Genomic DNA, 20,306 nt, shown 5'->3' with positions numbered 1-20,306 from the left:
CATTCACTCGTAATAAAAGTCAAACTTCTTTTGTAAATGTAGTTTATTACAATAATATGTAATATAAAAAATAGAATGCATTTGAATACAAAAATGAGAAAACAAGAACCTTGAATGACAGACACACACAATCCCTTTCACAACTATCAAAAAGTCAAACAAAATACATTATCTTTGGTTAAAACTGGAGTCATATGTGTCAGGTAGGAGAGTGAAAATGTATCCGAGGCTACAACGAACGGGTACACATGTGCAGAAGCCCACAGAGGCTTTAACGTCTACATACTTTGGTAAGAAATGGCTCATATAAACAAATGCAGGCTACCGTATTTTACATGTAGGACACGTTTCCCTTTTCCCCTAACTACTGATTTCAATGTTCAGTTAAATTCAGACTAAAATTGATTTGTCCAAGCTATTTAAAAATCTACCCAAAGGCCACTGGGAACAAATTAAATGTAATAACAGGGATGACCCCCTGTGATTCTAAATCAATTTAATATCTGTAGTCTAAGATAATAAAAACCTCAGTTTGCACAACAATGTGACCTTCTAAGTGAAAATGAATATCATTTCCTATCTGCGTTTTTCCAAAAGGACTCATTTCTCACTGATTGATACATGCTTTAAATAGATTAAATGTACAGAAAAGACAAACAACAGACATAGTAATAAAAAAGACCCCACAAAGGCCATTATTGTAACTAGATGCGACACGAATGTTTTTTGTGTACCATAATTGGCTAAAGGTTGACCGCTACCTGTGTTATGATGGTGGAAAGCTCATGTGATGATGAGAAATTTTAGGTTGTAATTGAAGGAGCTTTTCCATCAGTTTACAACAGATTTGATCAGGAAATCGGTATCTAATTCTGTCATTTGGGTTTTTATTAAAGTGAAACTTCTGTATTTTTCAACCTGGATCCTATTTTCCCACATTTTTTGTATTTGAGTGACTCAAACAGACAACAGTTTTGGACTGTATTTAGCAAGAGCACTGCAGCCAGAGCAGCAAAACATGCAACCTAATCCCTATGAGCAATTCTGCACCGTCAGTTTGCTTGTTTTTGCTTTTGACAGGCTCAGATTGATTCAACTCCCACCAACTTTTCCAATGTTGCTTTGTCATTTACCACAAGACTTTAAAATAAGATCTCTGCTTAAATGAGACTTGGTCAAAATTACAATAAGATCAGCAAAAGTGAAAGAAAAATGTGTCATTTCTCTGTAGTCTTCTCCATAATGTTGCAAGACATTTATAATAACAATCCTAGCCTGTCAGTGACAAATACAAACACTTTACAGGGTGGTGCAGCCTGTTTTCCAACTGCAGCATTCTTGCTTAATTCTGGAGCAGTTTTAAAAAGCTTGTCTCTATTAGTCACTTTGACACAGAGACATGGGAAAATAGGGTCCAGGTTCAAAAAATACAAAAGCTTCCCTTCTAAGGTCCAATTTAGAAAGGACATCAGAGCAGAATATGAGTCCAACCACTGTCATAACAACATGGCAGCGCAGCGTAAACATTGTGTGGATGAAAGGTGCAAAATATACAAATAGGAGATTGAGCTATGACAATGCAACCAAAACTGTCACATTATATTTCACTGGAGATCAAACAGACGCAGAAATGTGGGTATTCAAAAAAGTCCAAAAAGTGAATCCCAGCATTTGGTCGGTGTATAGCACTTGAAAAACTGTTGGAAAAGAAATTTAAACCAGTTATCTTTAAAATAAGGCACTTAACAATATATCAACAAAAGATTTTTGATGCAACACTAAGTGGGATCACAGCAAATGCTTTAGTGTCATGCATGCTTCATTTGAAAGCTTTCTCTCATCTCCCAAATATACTGGCTTTTAAACTCAGTCATTGTGCCACATAGTGTCTTATAAAGAACTAAACATGCATTGCATAGAGTATAGACCCTTTTGTTTCCTGTTATAGTTTTAATAATGGAGGGCAGCATTCTCACTGGAAAACTGCAGAAAGTCTTTTAGAACAGCTGACTGATAAAATGCAGTTTGGCAGCATTTTTCAGCCCAGACTTCAGTAACTCTAATAAAATACTGCTGTATAGCCCTTGAAGCTATGATGTAATCACATAAAAATCAACTAAGCTCTGTTTGTGAAGAAAATAATCTTCACTATGTTCCTGTAGTCTTGCTAGAATACGTCCTGAAAGTCTGAGTCCTGGACTGGCAGGCAATGCTCAGCTACTTCTAAATTCATGCTTTTGCCAGATAGTCTGGTGTAAAGTTACTGCGGTGGATCTAAAATGAAGTACTTCTACTGCCAGCAAAAACCCCAGACATCATTTCCAAGAACAGCTGAACTTAGTCTGTAGTCCACAAAACTGCAAAGAGGAGCTGATAGAAGAGGCAAAGCCATAACGCCTTGCGTAATACAGCCTCATGATAGTCTCTCTAAAAACTGCTACCTGTAACTGAGGCGTGCAGACTGAGCTGAGTTAGTTCTTCTATCAGAATCTGATAAAACTGATAAGGCACGTACGGATTTTAGTAAAAAACCAAACTCAGAGACGCATGAGAACATCCCATATAACCCTGCCCCTCCATGTGAAATATAACCGCAGAGGATTTATCTCAAAAGCGCCAGCTAAGACCATGATGGTATCTGGCCCTGCTGAGAGAGCAGAGACAGGCAATGTCCCTCCCTTTCCAGTGTCCCCCATGCAAATGAGTGAATCCTAGGCTAGTGAGGGATTGGCCTACTTAACCCTAACTTTTCTCACTCCTTTGGCCTACACCTCACCAGTGTTACTAACAAAGGAAACAAGTACTTGACAATCATAAGAAGCTCAAGGCGGGTCATTCTTTCGCTATCCTAGGATTCGCAAATGGGTCCTAATTTTGTAAAAAATATATGGTCAGTAGTCAACAGCAAGAGACAAATAATTTTTTGATCCCGTTTGAATTGTGCCATGAATTACACGTTTGTCAGTATAAAAGATATATATCTTTTTAACCCTGCAGATCAGAGTCTAGCCTGCAGCTCTTGCATCAAGGACTTTGTATATGGGACACCTGCTCCACCAAGTGAGCTCCTGGGTGCCCCAAAAGATCCTTTTATTTTAAAATGAGTAACATTACGGTTTTTCGTAGGTTTGTTGTAGTACCATTTAATTTTGTGTGAAACCACGTAGTAAACTACATTCCTCATCTTGCTCAAGAGATGCAGGCACAAACTGTGACGTTCTTGATTTGTAAAATGACATACATCATAGGTGTAATTCATGGCACATTTCAAAAAGGATCTACAAAATATGTCACTCCGCATTAACTACCGTCGAGTCTTTTTCCGAAATAAGGTCCCACGGTGGTCCACTAAAAGGGGGCGGACTTTACCTTTTTGTACTAAACATTTTGTAAAAATGCAAATGTTTGGCTCTTGGAGGTCTGACAATGTGGAATATAATCTTTCAGACAGCAAAGTCTGCAGCCTACTGTGTGTTTCATTGTTTTTGTGTTTTTTAGAGACATGGGTTGCCAACCAGCCAGGTGAACAGACTACAAGCCCAGATCATCGTCCACAGGGACAGACTGGAGCTGAGTAAGAATCTTGGAGTCCCCGTCCATCTCCTCTGGATTCCCCAGCGCAGAGTTGGCTTCTACATCCTGCTCTGGCGAGGGGCTTCCCAGAAGCAGCGACTCTCCTCCAGGCAGGCCTAACAACGCTGGGTCCACAGGTAGGTCGCCCTTCCCGCGGACATCAAACACAGTTAGACTAGCTGATGTGGAAAGAGGCACGGGGCTCCAGGCGGGTTGGGACAGCTGGGTGCTGGGTGTCACCCCGCTGTACATGGGACTGAGGGTGAGCATACTTTCTGGGGTGAGAGTGTTCGGCGTTGTGGTGACTGAATGGTCCAGAGCATGAGGGGAGGGGACGGCAGGTGTCCCAGTCTCTGGAGCGCAGTACGGTGGAGACATGTTGATGAAGTTTAGGGGCGATGGTGTGAGGCCACTGGGGGTCGGGCCTGAGCTGGTTAAGGCTGCAGGAGGAGTGGAGGGGGTAAGAGCGGGGCTCACTCCATTAGCAGAGATGGGTGAGGGTTCAGCGACTGGTTTCAGGGGCAAACTGGTGAGTTGGATGCCTGCTGGGATGGTCAGAATCAGCTTGCCTTGCTGGACACTCAGGTAGGGACTTCCACCGAGGAGAAGGTTACCTACGGTGGGGATCAATGATAAATTGAAAGCAATCAAGACCAAGCAGCAACATTCAGACAAGAGACACTCTAGTATGAGATGTGGCATTATAACACGTTTAGGCAGCAAATTATTTTTCAGACCAGTACTTAAAATGATGTTTGTTTGTTTTTTTAGAAATAGTCTGGCAGTAATAATATTTTGTCTATCTTTGCATTCTGTTTATTTTTATTTTTTTTAAAATGAATGTCATATGTAAGACGATCTGTTTGTTTTCCCATAACTTTCTACATTTACATATGTTCTATTATAGTTTTGCGCATTGTTTCTTGGTTGTTAAAAGACTATTAATAAAACAGCCGTGTGTGTTGCTAAACAGAATTGACAAACATTCATTAGATAGAGTTAAAAAAAAAGGTTATATTTTACAGACCAAATAAATTATGCTGATATTTTTACAACTACTGCTATTTATTTTATAACTACTGGTTATATAAAAATTACTTATATCAAGTGACTGTGCATCAGCTAATCCATGTAATGAAATACTTGCTACTTACATTAGTACTAAGAAGGAAAATGTTTCCTGCACCTTCAGTATAAAAAACGTGCTTCTTTCCAAATAAAAATATCTTAAGGCATAAATGTCCTATTATGGCTGCAAGTTTTACTGTTTGTGAACTGACTCGTCGCTGTCCTTTACTCGATATAATGTCAGAAAATGCTGAAAAATGCTCATTATACAGTGAATTCCCAAATGCATGTCTTCAAATTGTTTATTTTATTTGACTAATAGTCCAAATCCCAAAAGATGATGATGAAGAAAAACAAAAAAAACATCACATTTTTTGGCAATTTGCTTGAAAATTGTCAAAAAAAACTCTGTCAAAAAACCTGCTGACTCATTTTCTGTTGGTGGACTCATCACTTCAGCTCTGCTCGCTACATTTATCTACAAATATCTAATGAATTCAGCGTACCTGGAGGAGCAGGCGGCAGCTGAATGATCCCAGAGTTGAGGAGCTGCACACCAGGGGCCACGCTGGTTGGGGGGCCGACACTCTGAATGGGCCTCAGCTGGTTTATCCTGAGAGGACCCTGTGAGACGCCTGTAGGAGCTGAAGTCAGGATCTGTAAGGGCACTCCAGCGGAGGGGATGGAGAGGGACGGACTGGCAGGTACCACTTGGGGGAAAGAGATGGTGGAGGACGTTTGGATGGAGGAGACTGGGACCAGCTGAGGCATGGAGAGGGGGACTAACTGTGCTGGTGTGGCGCCTTTGGCCTGGGGGACCGGGACTACTTGTGTTGGCGAAGCGATGGAAATAACCTGTGGGACCTGGATTTTGTTGGGTGTGGAGTTTGTGCTTTGGTCCCCCAGTTGATGTACCGTTCGCTGTGAGAGCTGATTGTTAAACTGGGAGATAGAGACGATTGTCGTGGCGCCTTCGGACAGAGTCGGCGACGCATCCTGTTGCTGTTGCACCAGTCTGTTGCTCGTGTTCACTGTCTGGTTTTGGAACTGAGGAGCCGGCGAGGTGATGGGGGATACTGGGACCAGCTGAGGGCACTGGGACACCTGCGCTCCTGAAGAGTGCTGGACCAGTTGGGATACTGGTATACCCTGGATGGAAGGCACAACCTGCGGCAGAGAGAAGACCTGAGGGGTGGAGCTGCTGGAGGAAACCACAGAGCTAGAAGGGTTTAACTGGGAGCTCGCTGTGACAAAAACAGAACTGATTACCATGCCTGCAGACGACATGGAGGCCGGGAGGGTGAGCGTGTCCTGGCGCTGGGTGTTTTGTGTTAAGACTAGCGAGGGGAGGCTTGTAGGGGAGGACAGAGTTGGTGAGGAAGGGGATAAAGATGAGGAAGAAGAGACTGTCTGGCTGCTGCCCTCTGATTCAGGGATGAAATCAATCGCAGTGCCGCTTTCTGTTTTGGCTTGCAGAAGAGGAGAGATGATGGAGGGAGGGTTTGAGACTGGCGTGGTGTTAGTGCTAAGAACGACTGCTGGAAGACTGTTCGGCTTGGCCTCCACGGCCGAAACCTCGTGCGGTGCCACAGAAACAGCTTGCTGCGGCTGAACACTGATACTCGGTTTGGTTATGACCTGAGCCCCGTTCAGTATCAAAGGAGAGTTGGTTGCAACAGGACTCAGTGTGACCGTCTGGCAATCGCCCAAGCTTAGCCCGTTAATTATGACACCAGCACCGGTGCCGGAGATCAGGGAGTTTCCGTTGAGTAATAATGACTGGGGGGCTGTGAGGAAGCCTCCGGAGCCGTTGAGGATGAGCTGGCCTCCCGTGCTGCAGGGGACGGCAGAGAGAGAGATGATGGACGCTGTGGAGCCGGCGGCCTCCTCTGGTTTGTCGGGAGCGTCGTCCATGGGGCTCGCCTCGTCCTCAGTGCTGTGGTTCCCATCAGACTCACTGGAATAGAGGACAATTACACGAGTCAAACACAAGCAAAGTGTGCAATGATGATGATGATGATGATGATGATGATGATGGCGTACAGTTTGTTCAGCACCATTTAAGATCGGTTTTGATCTGAGAATTTATTCAATTCACACTCAGAGTAACAGAGTTTTAAATCTCTACAAAGTTTAGGAGAATTTAAATTTGCATTGTTGTGTGAAAGAGACTTCAAGAGTCTTAGTCAGAAGACTTTGCAGTAATACTGAAATATTACTGAAAATACCCGCTCAAAGTAACACATTATTTGTGCCGTATGTGTGACGTGTTGGGGAAAAAAAGTAAGATACAGTTTTTTAAAGGCATTTAAGGCATTCTTAAAGCTAAAACAATTAGTAGATCAGGTAGGTCAATTCACAAAGAATTGGCAGTTATTTTGGTAATAATCAACTTAACACTGTCATATTATTCAAGCAAAACCACTAATTATTTGTGTTTTAACTCATAATTGCAGAAGTAATAATAATAATAATAATAATAATAATAATAATAATAATAACAATAATAATAATAATATGTCATTATTACTACACTTATAAATATCAATATTCTGGCTATTTAAAGGTGATGACATAGGAATCATTTTCATGATAATGTCCTTTGTTAGAGTCAAACATTGATTTAAAAAGGTGTGAAATGTACTATAGAAAGTACTCTAGAAATTAAACATGTCTGTGTGTTTAGATTAAGTTATGATAATACTTTTCTTATAGTTTATTATAGAATGGATTTTTCAGTGGTTAACTTGAAATAGATACTAACCACTCAGTCTTTATTTTTTTAATCCTCAATCTTATCTTTACAATCTCATATCCTGCAGAGAATTAGTTTGAAACATTTCTCTTTGTGCAAACAGGAAGACACAGCTGGGTCAGATTCCTAGAAACTTTTAGGGCGTGTACTTGGTTAATGTGGGTTAAAACATATAGCAGCCTACAGATTGTCTTCCAGACCACCACAATCCCTCTGATAAGATAACTCTCCTGTATTCTCTCTTATCTGCTCACAATTTGCCTCCTGTGCATCTGTAAACTGAGATTTCAGACTGTGTGAAAGCAAGTTTAACTGGATTCCCCCCCTTTTTTTGGTCAATCCCCCCACCTTCCCCGGCTGAAGCTTTAGCTCTAACCTCAGTCACCCTGCAGGCCCGAGGCAGCAGTGCAGGGTTTCAGGAAATTTGAGCCATGGAGAGTGCCTGGATCTCACATTTCATAACAAAGCAACATGCTCCTGGTGTCAGACCTGTGTGGCTTTACTGCTGTCAAAAAGTCAGTCCCTCCTGCCAAACTTTTACTTGATACAGTGTTTTTTAAAGTTTTTTGTTTGAAGTTTAACGTGTGCATATTCTCAGTGTGCAGCCCTGTGCAGCAGGCCTGCAGGTCTTTGTTTACCATTGAGGTTTGGTCTGTTATAGTTTCACTGACTGGTCCGGGTGATTATCAGTGCCATATAACACAAAGTAACGAGCAGCTTTCACACGAACAAAGGGAAGTTAAAGACAGCTGTCCTCTGGATAATGACCTGAATGTCACCTAACTCACTCCATAAAGAAGTGCATGCATGTTATAAATGTGTCGTAGACTTGCCTTTTGCTGTGTGTCCCAGACGGGGTCCTGTCCCTCTGCCTGCGGTTCTTGAACCAGTTGCTGACCTGTGTGAGGGACAGCCCGGTGACTTTGGCCAGGTTTTTCTTCTCATCCGGAGTTGGATACCTGTTACTCTTGTAGCACTCTTTTAGAGCATTTCGGGACTTTTCTTTGAAGCAGTACACGGTCTCCTCTCCGTCCCAGATGGTTTTGGGTAAGGGGAACTTCTTCCTGAGCCGGTACTTGTCCACTGCGCCCAAGCTGCGGCCCCGGGACCTCTCCGCCTCCTTGTAGCGGGCTTTCAGGTACAGGTCCTGCAGGAACCCATGGTTAGACGGGTGGAAGTCGTAGCTCTCCAGGATGGCGTACAGCTCCTTGAATTCCTCCCGGTGGAAAGCCACCAGTGCCTGGGCCTTCAGCAGGGTCTCGTTGCCACGTAGCAGCTCGGACGAAGGAGGTATGGTGGAGAGAAATCTCCACAGGCGATCCACATTGCCCGCCTGCAGGAGGGCCTCGCACAGACATGAGACCTGGTCAGTGGAAAAACTCAGAGCCGACTTTTGGAAACTTTGGAGTAGTTGTTCCGAAACTTGCACCGGATCTTGCTCTTCTTTGTAGTCCGCTGCCGTTGGCTCCTCTGTGCTGTTCTCAGATTGTTCTGTAGACTCCAAAGACAAGGAAGCCATTTTTACTTTAACTTTTTTTTCCTGCAGTGGTTCCTCCTCCTCTGTCTCCCTCCCTCCCTCTGCAGCGCTGCGCTCTCCCATTCTCCGCCAGTCCACCAGACCATGAATGTGCCTGCGGCCACGCCCCTTTTCCAACCTAATCTACTGTCTTTGTTCATAGTTACTTTATGAAACACACACTTAACTTTGTATGTTAGAATATAATGCAGAATATCAAAACATTTCCGTCCAAAATCAGCTTTTCTCGCTCTCACTCTACAAACTGTCTTCTCCTCTCACGCGAGCCGTAGGATAAAACTTGTTTCATTAAATGTTTCATACATCTTACTAATGTGCTTAATGAAACAAGTAAAGAGACGTTGTTGCAACATTTTCATGCTGAAATACTCCACTATAAGTCATGGCCTCATTATGAGACAATGGGGCCCCGCACAGACATGGAAAAGCCCACCCCCGCGCACACACACACACACACACACACACACACACAGTTTGTGGTTGTTATGTGCCTTTTGTTGTTCTTTTTTCCATGTAATTTTGTTTTGTGGTATTTTGAGGTTACTTTTGTACTTTTGTGTCTTGTGGTTGTTTTGTGACTGATTTCATTAGTGTATTTTTGGTTGGCAGGATGGCCCCTGTTAGATTTGTTATACCCTGTTATTCATGCATAAGCAACTGTGTAAGAAGCATTTTAATGCTGTAGTGAGTGGATGTGAAGATAATAATAATAATAATAAAAATAAGTGAAACATACAACTGGGACTGTCACAGTCCAGAGCTGGAGCCAGTCGAGATTAACTTGTGTTGCAGTTGTGTATTTTTTCATTCATCATTTTATTTATTATTATTTTATTTATTTATTTATTTATTTATTTTAGGGGCGCAGTGGACAGATATATCCTTTACAATCAAGAATTCTACTTGCTATGGCACTTTTTTATGATAAATATCTAGACTCCTCTAAAATACACACCACAGTTCAGAAAATGTGTTTTGAGGGCTCCTTTTCAACCAGTAGCATGTATAGGAGGTTTATGTGTCAGAGTGCAAATTCAGACCTTAAGTGTTGTCCAAATTTCATATCATGCATTAGTGCAAACCTGAGAATTTTCAGGATGTTTACATACAGATTCTTTATAATGAATAACGCCTTTATAAGACAGTGTCTCTGTGTTTGTTAAGGTGAGACTTGTTGTCATCCCAGCTTTCCAACAGGATCCTGTGGTTTGGTGTGCCTGAGGTGGTTTCCTAATGCAAATACTGTCAGTACAAATATTCAATTCAGTTTACAACAACACAGCAGGTACAATTTATATTTGTGACATTCTTAGTGTTTGCAACAGATGTGCATAAGGCTTATTAAAGGGAGAGAGCATGCTAGATGATCCAATTGAATTGAATTGAACTGCATTGAATCTATTTATTTGATAGGGATGATGCGGTTAAACATAGTTTGCAGTGCCAATTGCATTAACTCTATGCATTATATGAAACCAAAACTAATTCATTTCAGTCCAGAAAATGAATGATTTACTTAGATGTATGCTCTGTTATAATAACTAAAAATAGAAAGGAATTATATTTGTATGTACAGGCTTTAACTTGAATCTCAGACATTGATAAGAAACTGTGTCAGACACATAATTCTGCATGTTCTTTGTGATATATGTGCAAACATGCGAGCATTGCATGCAGATGAGGTGTAAATGAATGATGCTGGGCAGATTTGCAGATTTCCATCAACATCCGTAGGAATGTAAATCTTTGGCTGTTGGAGTGTGGGCTTGTCTCAGCCCCCCTCTGCTCCTCCCGGCCTGGTGTTTGGTTGTCTTTGATCTCCTCTTTTCTGCCCATACATGCTCAGGTCTGTTATCTGTGCTCGATGAATACTTTGGCTAACTGTAATTCATGTGAGTCCATTGTTAAAGAAAAGTCTAGTTTTTCTTCAGGGAATGTTTCATATCTTTTCTATTCAACTATAGCAGGGCAAAAGACATTTTTGGGGAATTTACAAATGAGCTCAAACAGACCGTCTTTCACAAAAAAATCTCAGCAATATGATATCCAAACCTCAACACACCATATACTTTATCACATAGTTTTGCATCTTTTGTTGCTGTTTTGACACTCTGTAGTCATTATGCATCTTTCTGTGGTTTTGTGACTTAATGCTATGAAGATTACAAATTGGAGAGATGATTTTATTTTGTTTATTTTAATTGTAGTTGTCACTTTGAAATCATCTTGTGTTTCTTTGAGGTACTTTTGTGTGTTTTTTGGTAGTTTTTGCCTCTCCTTTGTCATTTTGTGTTTTTGTAGTCTTTTGTAGTGATTCTTTGAAAACTTTTTTTCGTCATCTTGTAAGAATTTTGTGTCTCTTTGAGGCTGAAGCCAAAATTAAAATCAACTCAAGCATGGCTTGCTTTGTTGGTATTTACTGAGCCTGAGATCAAACTGCTCATCAGGTCAAACATGTACAAATATGCAGTAGAGGACTATGTTTTCTTATTATACAGTCGTTAGCTTCAAAATGATGAAATGAAATGATTGCCATTTATAAAATAATCGTCCTTAAAACAAACAAACTTCCGTCTTTGTTTACCACGGTGGTTTAAACAAGAGGACAGCGCCGCCATGTGGGTGTTTAAAACGGCGGACTCACTTCTGCCTGACGATTGGCTCTCCATCGTGTCAATCTTCCTGTAAGTAGGCGGTACCGCAGCCCATTTTGTTTCGTAGTGTAACGTTATTGGTCAAATTCATTTGCTCCTTGATGTGATTGGTGTTCAAACGTTCCAGAGGTGGGTGTAGCAGGAGTCGATGTGGTGGTGTTGTAACGGTCGCAGCGTTAACACAACAAAAGACTTGTATAAATAAAAAACAGATAACTTTTGAGGATTTTTTTCCTGTTGAATACTCAGGTAGATCGACAAAACACCTTGCGATAAAAAAAAACAAACAAGCGCGCGAGTGTGACGTAACGGGGTGTGTTGTCTGGGTGATCACGTGATTTTTGGCGTGGTAAAGCGAGGCTAACCACTTCACAGAAGAAGCATAGAAGAAGAGGCTAAAACAGCTTGCTGCGACACTTGCGTTGTAAAAAGTGGACACTGTGTTTAAAAATCTACTTCTACCTTTTAGAAAAGACGCGAATTTGTAAGTATTTCAACCTCGCTGTCTAGCCGAGAGTGTTTATTGTATCCAGCGTGACTCTGCTGTTGCTAGCTACCCAAACAGCTAACGTCAACGCAGTCCGGCTAGCTTATCTGAGCCAGCTAGCTAAAATGTGTACATGTGAAATTGCACCTTATCATAGTGGATAAAGTGTGTAAGTTAAATCTACCAAGTTAAACATGACCATTATTGTTTCACTTGAACGGGTCTTGTAACAGAACAGTGGATGAGAAAATCATCAAATAGTTAACACCAGTTAGTGTTTCTAGCTGCAGCACCAAACATCCACTGTGTCTTACTGTAATATTTTGATGGTGTGTGTACATACAGTTTTTTTGTTTGTATTTTATTACATGTAAATATCATTTTTAATATGAAAACAAACACGCTATGTTGTTTGCCAAATGCAGTTACCTCTTAAAGCAACCTGCTACTTTGAAAATTACATCTTTACTCTAGCACCCTTTGCATTTTGCACTATTGTATTACTGTCTACAAATTGAATTCTGTTGTTACGCACGCCTATGTTTATATGTATGTATGTATGTATGTGTGTACATAGAAGTCAAATGTTCATGTTTACCTTGTTCATCTTCGTTGTTGCCCTTGTTTTTAGCTGTTTAGTGCATTTTCAGTACATTTAGAATAGGACTGTGCAATATGGAGAAAATTTGAACATCATAGTATCTTTTATATTGATTTTGCTGTGATATTATAGGGTTGGCTGAGGGTGGCTTTAGGCTTTCACAGAATATTTACACTGTGATTTTTGATAAATTAATGATCAGTAATGTGGATATAATAACTAAACTGGTAATGGAAAATAATAGAACAGTCTGGTAAGTTCAGAAAATTACCTCACATAACTGTAACGCAGCCCTTAAAATCAGGCAAAGACAACACTTAAGATATTATGATATCCAGAATCTAATTTCATTTTTTCTTAAACCACATTTAAGATAAATGACAAAATAAATGTACCTCCTGCCATCTTCTATTTAGTCTCAAAACACAATATCCATGTGATATTGATGAGCCCCAATTGAGAGTAACCAAAAACAATGTCAATTCCTACTGTAGATACAGACTTACTTGGCCAATGAGGCTGATTCTGAAAATAAGTTATTAGAGGTAAAAGGGGAACCACTATGAGTTGTCCTTACAGCCTTTTCATCGTAATTGCTTTGATGGGAAATTGCCTCTGTCAAAGTTTACTTACTGTCTGGTATTAATACTCAGAACCATACAACGTGACACCAGGGAATTACCCATTTACAATGTTTGTGTGCATCTGTGAGATCTTGTATCAGTTTCACTCCTATTGGTTAATTCATGATATTATTTTTCCATTGTTTGCAGCTTTTGACCATTCAACCGGCATCATGGATGGTGGAGTGACAGTAGTTTCCAATCCCGTTGTGAGTGTGCGGCTAACAAGAACCATCTCCTCCTTTGAGGTGCCGCTCAGGTTCAATAGAGGGATTAGTATTGCCGAACTAAAGGTGAGACTCAATTTATCACACATTATGCACCTTGAGAGGATGCACACATTTCCTCAACTATTGGCTTTTTCTAGACCAAACCTGCATAATACATTTTATATTGATATTACCGATTAATTTATCATTCTTCGAGTTATGAGAGACAAAACCAATACCCCAAAAATGATTTGTTATCACATGTGTTGTTTTGTTTGTATTGTCATTAGAGAAAATTGGAGATGGTTGTGGGCACATCTCCCTCCAGCATGGACCTTGAGTTGTTCAGTGTCTCTGACAAGTTCCTGCAGAAAATGGATGACAACGACGCTTTGCTGGGTTCCTATCCTGTGGATGATAACTGCAGAATACATGTATGTCGCTGCTTGGTTTGGATGCTCTTTTAGTTTAGTCGACAGACCACTCTCATATTATAGTAAAATACTGGTGGCAAGCAACACCTTTCCAGATCAGTCTTTGGTCCTTAATTCAATTCTGTCTTCCTGCAGGCAAAGACTTCCTTCAGATAAGATAGCATGCATTCTTAGCAGAATAAATTGTGTGTAATTAAACGTTTCCCAAAGACATACACCTTGAAAAATTTTCACTGTCCGAAGTTTGCAGTAAAAAACTTGTACACTGGGTTTAAAATGAGAAGCATGCTTTGTACTGCAGGTGGTGTTTAAATAAATAATTATCCTTTTCACCAAGGTGTACTAATGAGCACATAAGTTCACCGGCGTTTTTAACACAATTGCAGCTCATAACTCCACTACGATTCTATGATAATGTAATGTTGAAAAAAAGAAGACAATAAAACTGTCATCACTTTACTTTTACCTTATTACTGTCATAACCTTGCTTGTTTTAAGCTCAAACTATCTGCAGATATTGGCTTTTTTTAAGTGTCCGTGTCTCATCCTGAATCACAGGTTACAGACAGAAGTGGTCAGATGAACGAGTTCGATGATGTTTCCAAAGTGGAGAAGTTTGAACTCTCAGATGAAGCTTATGAGAAGAGATCAGGTATAGTGTGACACACTTAAGCTTCTCTCCAATTTGTAATCTTCATAGCATTAACGGCTATGATCTGGTACTAAAGAAATATGATATATTTCCCCAACATCCTGACAAAATGGGGCTATTCCTGCAGCTGAGGAGAACACTGCAGCTACACAATACTACATGCAATACTTAAGCTGAACTGATTAGTTTATAATTAAGCCAATACGATGAAAATAAGCTATTGACTATCAATTGCTTGATACAGACAATGATTGGTAAAACAGTCAGCAATGAAACTCAATTGTTAGTTGCAGTGTTAGACAAAAATATCACAATAACTCCATCACACAAGGCCTAAAAAAAGTTTTGTTTGTTTGCAAACAGCTAGCACCTTAAACACAGCCTGTTCAAGGTGGGAATATTCTGCCACCTTGATGTTCTGTATAAATGATGGTAAATGATTGTTGTTGCCAAGTCATGCCACTGTTATTGTTAAGTGCAGCTAACACTAATGTTATGTCACAATAGAGGCTGGTGCTGTTGTATTTCACGTAATGGCCCTTGCGCCTTTTTTGCTTCTGTGATGCCGGCATTCTGTCAAAAATCACACACTGGAGTGACATAATGCCGCCGTTGTTTGATTCTGTGTAAAAATACAAAAGCAACATAATGCAGGTGCTTCATAATGGCCCTGTAGTGCAATCTCTGGGTTGAAAGGGCTAATGACAAGAGTTGTACAGCAGTCATCAAGTCTTATCACATAGAAGATGTTCTGCAGCATTCACAGGCTGTTTTGAGGTATTCTGTGTTGAGCACCATCCAATTTCTTTTCTTCAGAATCAGCGAGGTCATTCATGAAGAAACATCGTGTTGGTCATTTCAATGAGGAAGAAATGGCCAAGAAGAAAGCTGAGAGTGCCGCGCGGGAGGAGGAACAGAAGGCCGCTGCTGCTGCCATATCTGTTGGCAGCAGATGCAAGGTGCAGGTCACTGGGCAACCCACGAAGCTTGGCACAGTCATGTATGTTGGTAAGTGTGGGTAAAGCTTAGGCGGTTTATTATACTTTAAGACACAGTTTTAAATCCTGTACGACTGGGGATTTTCTCTCTGACAGTGCAGCCTTTGGTGTCATTTATCGTAAGCCATCGCAAAATGTATACAAGTAACGTAGGAGGAATTGTTATCCTTCTTATACAACGCTCTGCTAGTTTCAGGACATTAAAAGTAACTGCTAGATTGGCTGCTGAGGAGAAAATCCTTCACATTTCATCTGATGCAAATAAGAGCATCCTTGAAGTTTAACTATCGGACCAACACAATGTCTCTGTCCAAAATGTGTACACACTGCAAGTAATTCATCTTGCCAGTTAGTTCACATATTGAGTGTCTGATTAAAAATCTTCAAGTTTTTTTTTGTTACTAGCTCTTTTAACCGATAGGATGGGATGTAAACCCCAAATTTATGGCTGTTGAATTCTGATCTTACAGCATGCACAACAATGGGGAAAACATGTCCTCTGACTTATAAAGATGAATAAGCTAATTATTTTTTATTTAAAATGTGTTTTTATTCTGTCATTGTTAATATTAGGGATATTGACCTACCATCACAATAATGTCCTGTTTACACCCGGTATGAACATTCATTAGGGATGATTGGATCATAAGAGCAGAGCGCTAAGTAGACAGTGTCTTGAGATCCGATTGCTCAGTGTCCTCCTGGGCCTCTTTAAATGACTTTTCAGCTGGCGTTCTTGCTTATCTGATGCCCCACTGCATAAGAAAACTTTTTTTGCCGCACTGAACTGAAGTACTGTCTTTGGAGCCACTCCCCTCTCAGCAAACTGTCAGTAGTTCATCGTCTGCCTGATAAGCACAAGCTAACACAGCAAACGGTACCAACAAACTCACACCAACAATGAAACAGCTCCACTCTGTCTGTCAGATCGAAGTGCTGAGAGCAGCACGACAATTAATTAAGATTTTACTCATTTTATGTGCCTGTAGCATGCCAAACCTCCCACCTGTTAAAAACAACAACTCATCTTTGCAAATAGAAATGATTCATGTCTTTATTGGCACACAGAGCAAGGAAGTGAGATCTGATCACAAGTGGGCACTCAAGACCTATGTGGGAAGGTATTCTAATACCAGGTGTGAGCAGACAGGCAAAGAGCCGTCCATTTATGATCAGATCACCAAAAGGCACACGTCAGTACCAGGTGAAAACAGGCTCTAAAGCCTCCTGCAGACTGTGAGATTTTTGCAATCTTGTAAGTTTAGTGCAAGCCACACTGTGCGACATGGATCAGAATAAACTTGGGTACGACATCAACTTTGATGTGTGCACAGTGCGATGATATCACCCACTGAATCGCAGGCTATGACCTACATCCATCGACGTCAGCACGCATGAACAGGGGGTCGTCGGCCTGCGTCGTTCATATACAACGCTGTAGTTGTAGAGAAAAATGTAAACAAACAATCCAGCCTTTTCTGTAGCAGCATTTATGTGTGAGGAGGAGAAGGGGATTGTGGACATAGTCATGGCTGGGGGAAAAAGGCCAACTTGGCACGCCAGTTTTGCAACAAGAGCTGGAAGTAAGTATTAGCAAATAGTTAGTTAGTTAATATTTAGCAGTATCGCGCTGCTCAATGCTTCATTTCATGCTCATTTCTGTTGGTTGGTGAGTAGACGTAACAGCAGTCATACTGTGAGATTCTCATCCCACATATCTGACACTGTCAGATATTTATCCCAGGCTGTCTTTGATCGCACGACTGTGTCAATGGCCGTCCTTGCACTTCTCTCACTGTGTGACGTAGGACCGGACTTAAGAGAAGGAGTACCTGATGTTAAAACATTCATTGCAGGTACAACAGATTTCAAGCCAGGCCATTGGGTTGGTGTGAAGTACGATGAGCCCCTGGGAAAGCACAATGGAACGTAAGAGCACCATCTCTTTAAAAATATATATAATTATCTCTATGCACAATGTTGATCATGTTGGTCTTGATTTTGCCTTTGACTCTGTGTTTTAATTAATTGTTTTCCAACAGTGTTGACGGAAAGCAATACTTTGAATGTGAAAACAAATATGGTGGATTTGTGAAGCCCCTGAGTGTGACTGTGGGAGACTTTCCTGAAGAGGACTACGGTTTAGATGAGATGTAGGACTGTTTTGTGACGAAGGGGGCTTTTGCCCTGAAATTGAAAAGTCAACCTCAAGCTGTCATCAACCTATCAACCAGAGATAATGGAAAAATTGATATTGTAACAAATGCTTTTTTTTTTGGTTTTGTTTGTGCTTCTCTGGAGGGCATGATCCAAAGAGTGACGCCTTAAGATGTTTTAGGTTCCAGTTCTCTCTCACTAACACAGAGACAGCCTGTTTGGGGTGAATGTCATGATGTACATCTCTTGGTGTGCTGGATATGATGGTAATAGTACAAGATAATGACACCAACAAGGTTTGATAAAGGAGGTTTTCTTGCATGTAAGGCAGCATAAAGAAGGTTTGATGTTTGGTCTTTCACTTCATGCACATCTGTTCAATTCACTTGCTTTAATAATACTTGTTGCTTCCAAGTGTTCTCAACATGGGAGTCTTCTGTGTAATCTAAAAGTCTGTATTGACAGTTTAGATCAATTCATTTCTCCTCATTTTGTTTGTATCAGCTTGTACAAAGACGATTGTATATAACTGTTTATAGTTAACTGTAACTGTAACTCTTTGAAAAATTCGAACACTGTAAATTGCTGAGAGTGATCCGAGGAAAAATCCCCCCTAGAATACTTTGATACTGAGTTACAAAGTGGCTCTATACGTTCTGCTCCGCATTAACATTGATTAAAATCATTCCACCATTTGTCACTCACTGATTGTAAGACAAGAAATTCACAGGTAAAGAGGAAAGAAGAGTAAATCTCTGCCAACAGAGTCCATAGTGCCACAAAGGTGATTTGAGCTACATAGTTGTTCAATGTCTGGAATAAGAGTGTGAAAGTATGCAAGGATAGATATTTCCTCCCTAAACAACTTCAAATTCCTTACATTTCATTTTGTTTGTAATATGTTAAGCCCCATTTCTAGGTTTCGAAGTGGATACGTAATTCCCTTTTTTTTCCTGTAACTGAATTCCCTCTGTTAAAAAATGTAGTTGTCTATGTGTCCTGCTTATATTGAACTGCTGAAATTAAGAAGAAAAAAGGTATTTGTTAGAGGTGTGGACTTGAGTCACATGACGTGGACTCAACTCAGACTCAAGTCACAAATTTGATGACTTTTAACTCGACAAGATAAAAAAAAACCAAAAAAAACTTGTAACTGACCATGTATGTAAACACTGATAATTTGTGACTTCACTTGGACTCTTGACATGAAAAAACCTGATACTGTTCACCAAGACCAAAAATGTAAAAGTTTGTTGTTTAAAAAGTGTGCTCCGAGCGTCCTCTCAAGTTGCAGCAGATAACCGTGAAAAACTATCACATTAACTGTTACGTTACTGGGCGACAGGTGAAAAAAAGTAAAGACCAATTGTGATTAAAATAGCATTAGATTGTGGTGAAGAGCACATTATTGTTTATGACTCAAAACTTTAAAGTTAAGGAATTGGAACTTGACTCGGGACTTAAATGCAAAGACTCTGAGACTTGCAAAACAATGACTTAGTCCCACCTCTGATGTTTTTCCAATTTAATTCTGATCAATCAAATCAAATGTACGTACTTAATTTGAACTGAGCCTACCTGTATAAAAATGGCGAACAAAATCCAAGAATAAATTCAACAGTTATGAAGTGTGTATGTTGAAAAACGACCAGTAAAGATTTGTTGCTCTGATATCTTATAAAATTGTTGTTTAAAAAAAATCAGAAGTCCTTAGATGTCTCTCAGAGATTCCAGTTGGAACTGTGAAGTTGTTATTAAATTGTATTTACAATATATTTAAGTCAAACTTATTAGGGTTTTTTAAAAAATGTATTCTTGTATTTCCATATAAGCATTGGACACATTGAATTTCATGCAGTACAATCTTTATTAGCACTTTTTATTCATATCCTTCATTCATCCCACAGACTGACAATTTTTTGTTGAGGTGGGTGGCTTAAGTAATAGTCATTTAGTGGAGATGTTAAATTCTAAAACATACTTGGGTTATGTTCTGTTTTTCATCTGTTGTGCTATTATAATGTTCCATTAGATGTGCTGATTAGAAACCATCGATACCAGGTTCACCATCAGTGTAATAACACAAAACATATGGAAAAGTAAGCGCTACAAACATCTGGTCTGCAGTTAAATGCTTCTCTTCAGTATAATCACCACAACACTCAGCTTTTGAAAATGAATGTTTGGCTAATGCTTATTTATGCTTTATGTTGTTGGTCCAATACTGTTAACATGTTTATATCCTCTAAAGTTTACAGAACAAATGGCTTATTTTCAATGAAGTGTAATTACCACACATGCAAAAATGTAGTGTTGTTCTCTTTTCCTTTTTGAAAAACTGTTCATCTCTAAGGTGCTGGTGTTACTATGTGCCAAAGGGTAATGCATAATAATAAAAAAAATGATTTACCAATAAAGGAGCTTATCAGATTTAGTTGATCTATCTAAACGTGTAATGTGACATAAACTATTTTACTCTGCATGAAACTACCTTCATTACACATTACTATATTAATAAAACAGTCTTGTGACAAAAAGGAACATAATTCTGCAAATAT

The 20,306-nt window shown here is 40.0% G+C and overlaps 2 protein-coding genes across 2 annotated transcripts; one reads left to right on the top strand and one right to left on the bottom strand.

Annotated features, from left to right (window-relative positions):
- Nucleotides 1-25: 25 nt before the first annotated feature.
- On the bottom strand, nt 26-10,113 carry six5 (SIX homeobox 5). Its single transcript, XM_042486850.2, has 3 exons — nt 8,230-10,113; nt 5,148-6,598; nt 26-4,187 (listed from the first exon to the last, which is right to left on the bottom strand). The coding sequence occupies exons 1-3, from the start codon at nt 8,994-8,996 to the stop codon at nt 3,532-3,534; spliced, it is 2,874 nt and encodes a 957-aa protein (XP_042342784.1). The 5' UTR covers nt 8,997-10,113; the 3' UTR covers nt 26-3,531.
- Nucleotides 10,114-11,732: 1,619 nt separating this feature from the next.
- tbcb (tubulin folding cofactor B) lies at nt 11,733-20,182 on the top strand. Its single transcript, XM_042487227.2, has 7 exons — nt 11,733-12,071; nt 13,449-13,591; nt 13,798-13,941; nt 14,500-14,593; nt 15,410-15,601; nt 17,448-17,520; nt 17,634-20,182. Exons 2-7 carry the CDS (start codon nt 13,472-13,474, stop codon nt 17,746-17,748), a joined length of 738 nt encoding a protein of 245 aa, XP_042343161.1. The 5' UTR covers nt 11,733-12,071; nt 13,449-13,471; the 3' UTR covers nt 17,749-20,182.
- Nucleotides 20,183-20,306: the final 124 nt, after the last annotated feature.

This window comes from Plectropomus leopardus, chromosome 6, assembly GCF_026936395.1.
Source record: "Plectropomus leopardus strain MGB_pleo_1.0 chromosome 6, ASM2693639v1, whole genome shotgun sequence".
NCBI lineage: Eukaryota > Metazoa > Chordata > Actinopteri > Perciformes > Serranidae > Plectropomus > Plectropomus leopardus.
The sequence above is the reverse complement of the archived record's forward strand: the minus strand, read 5'-3'. Positions and strand labels throughout refer to the sequence as shown.

Bases quoted from the DNA above. Each gene is read 5' to 3' on its own strand.
- six5 (XM_042486850.2), bottom strand. From the start codon at position 8,996: ATGGGAGAGCGCAGCGCTGCAGAGGGAGGGAGGGAGACAGAGGAGGAG. The intron at 6,599-8,229 runs GCAAGTCTACGA...CCTCTATTCCAG, and splicing joins TCTGGGACACACAGCAAAAG to TGAGTCTGATGGGAACCACA. The intron at 4,188-5,147 runs GTACGCTGAATT...TCCCCACCGTAG, and splicing joins GCTGCCGCCTGCTCCTCCAG to GTAACCTTCTCCTCGGTGGA.
- tbcb (XM_042487227.2), top strand. From the start codon at position 13,472: ATGGATGGTGGAGTGACAGTAGTTTCCAATCCCGTTGTGAGTGTGCGG. The intron at 14,594-15,409 runs GTATAGTGTGAC...TCTTTTCTTCAG, and splicing joins AGCTTATGAGAAGAGATCAG to AATCAGCGAGGTCATTCATG. The intron at 17,521-17,633 runs GTAAGAGCACCA...GTTTTCCAACAG, and splicing joins CTGGGAAAGCACAATGGAAC to TGTTGACGGAAAGCAATACT.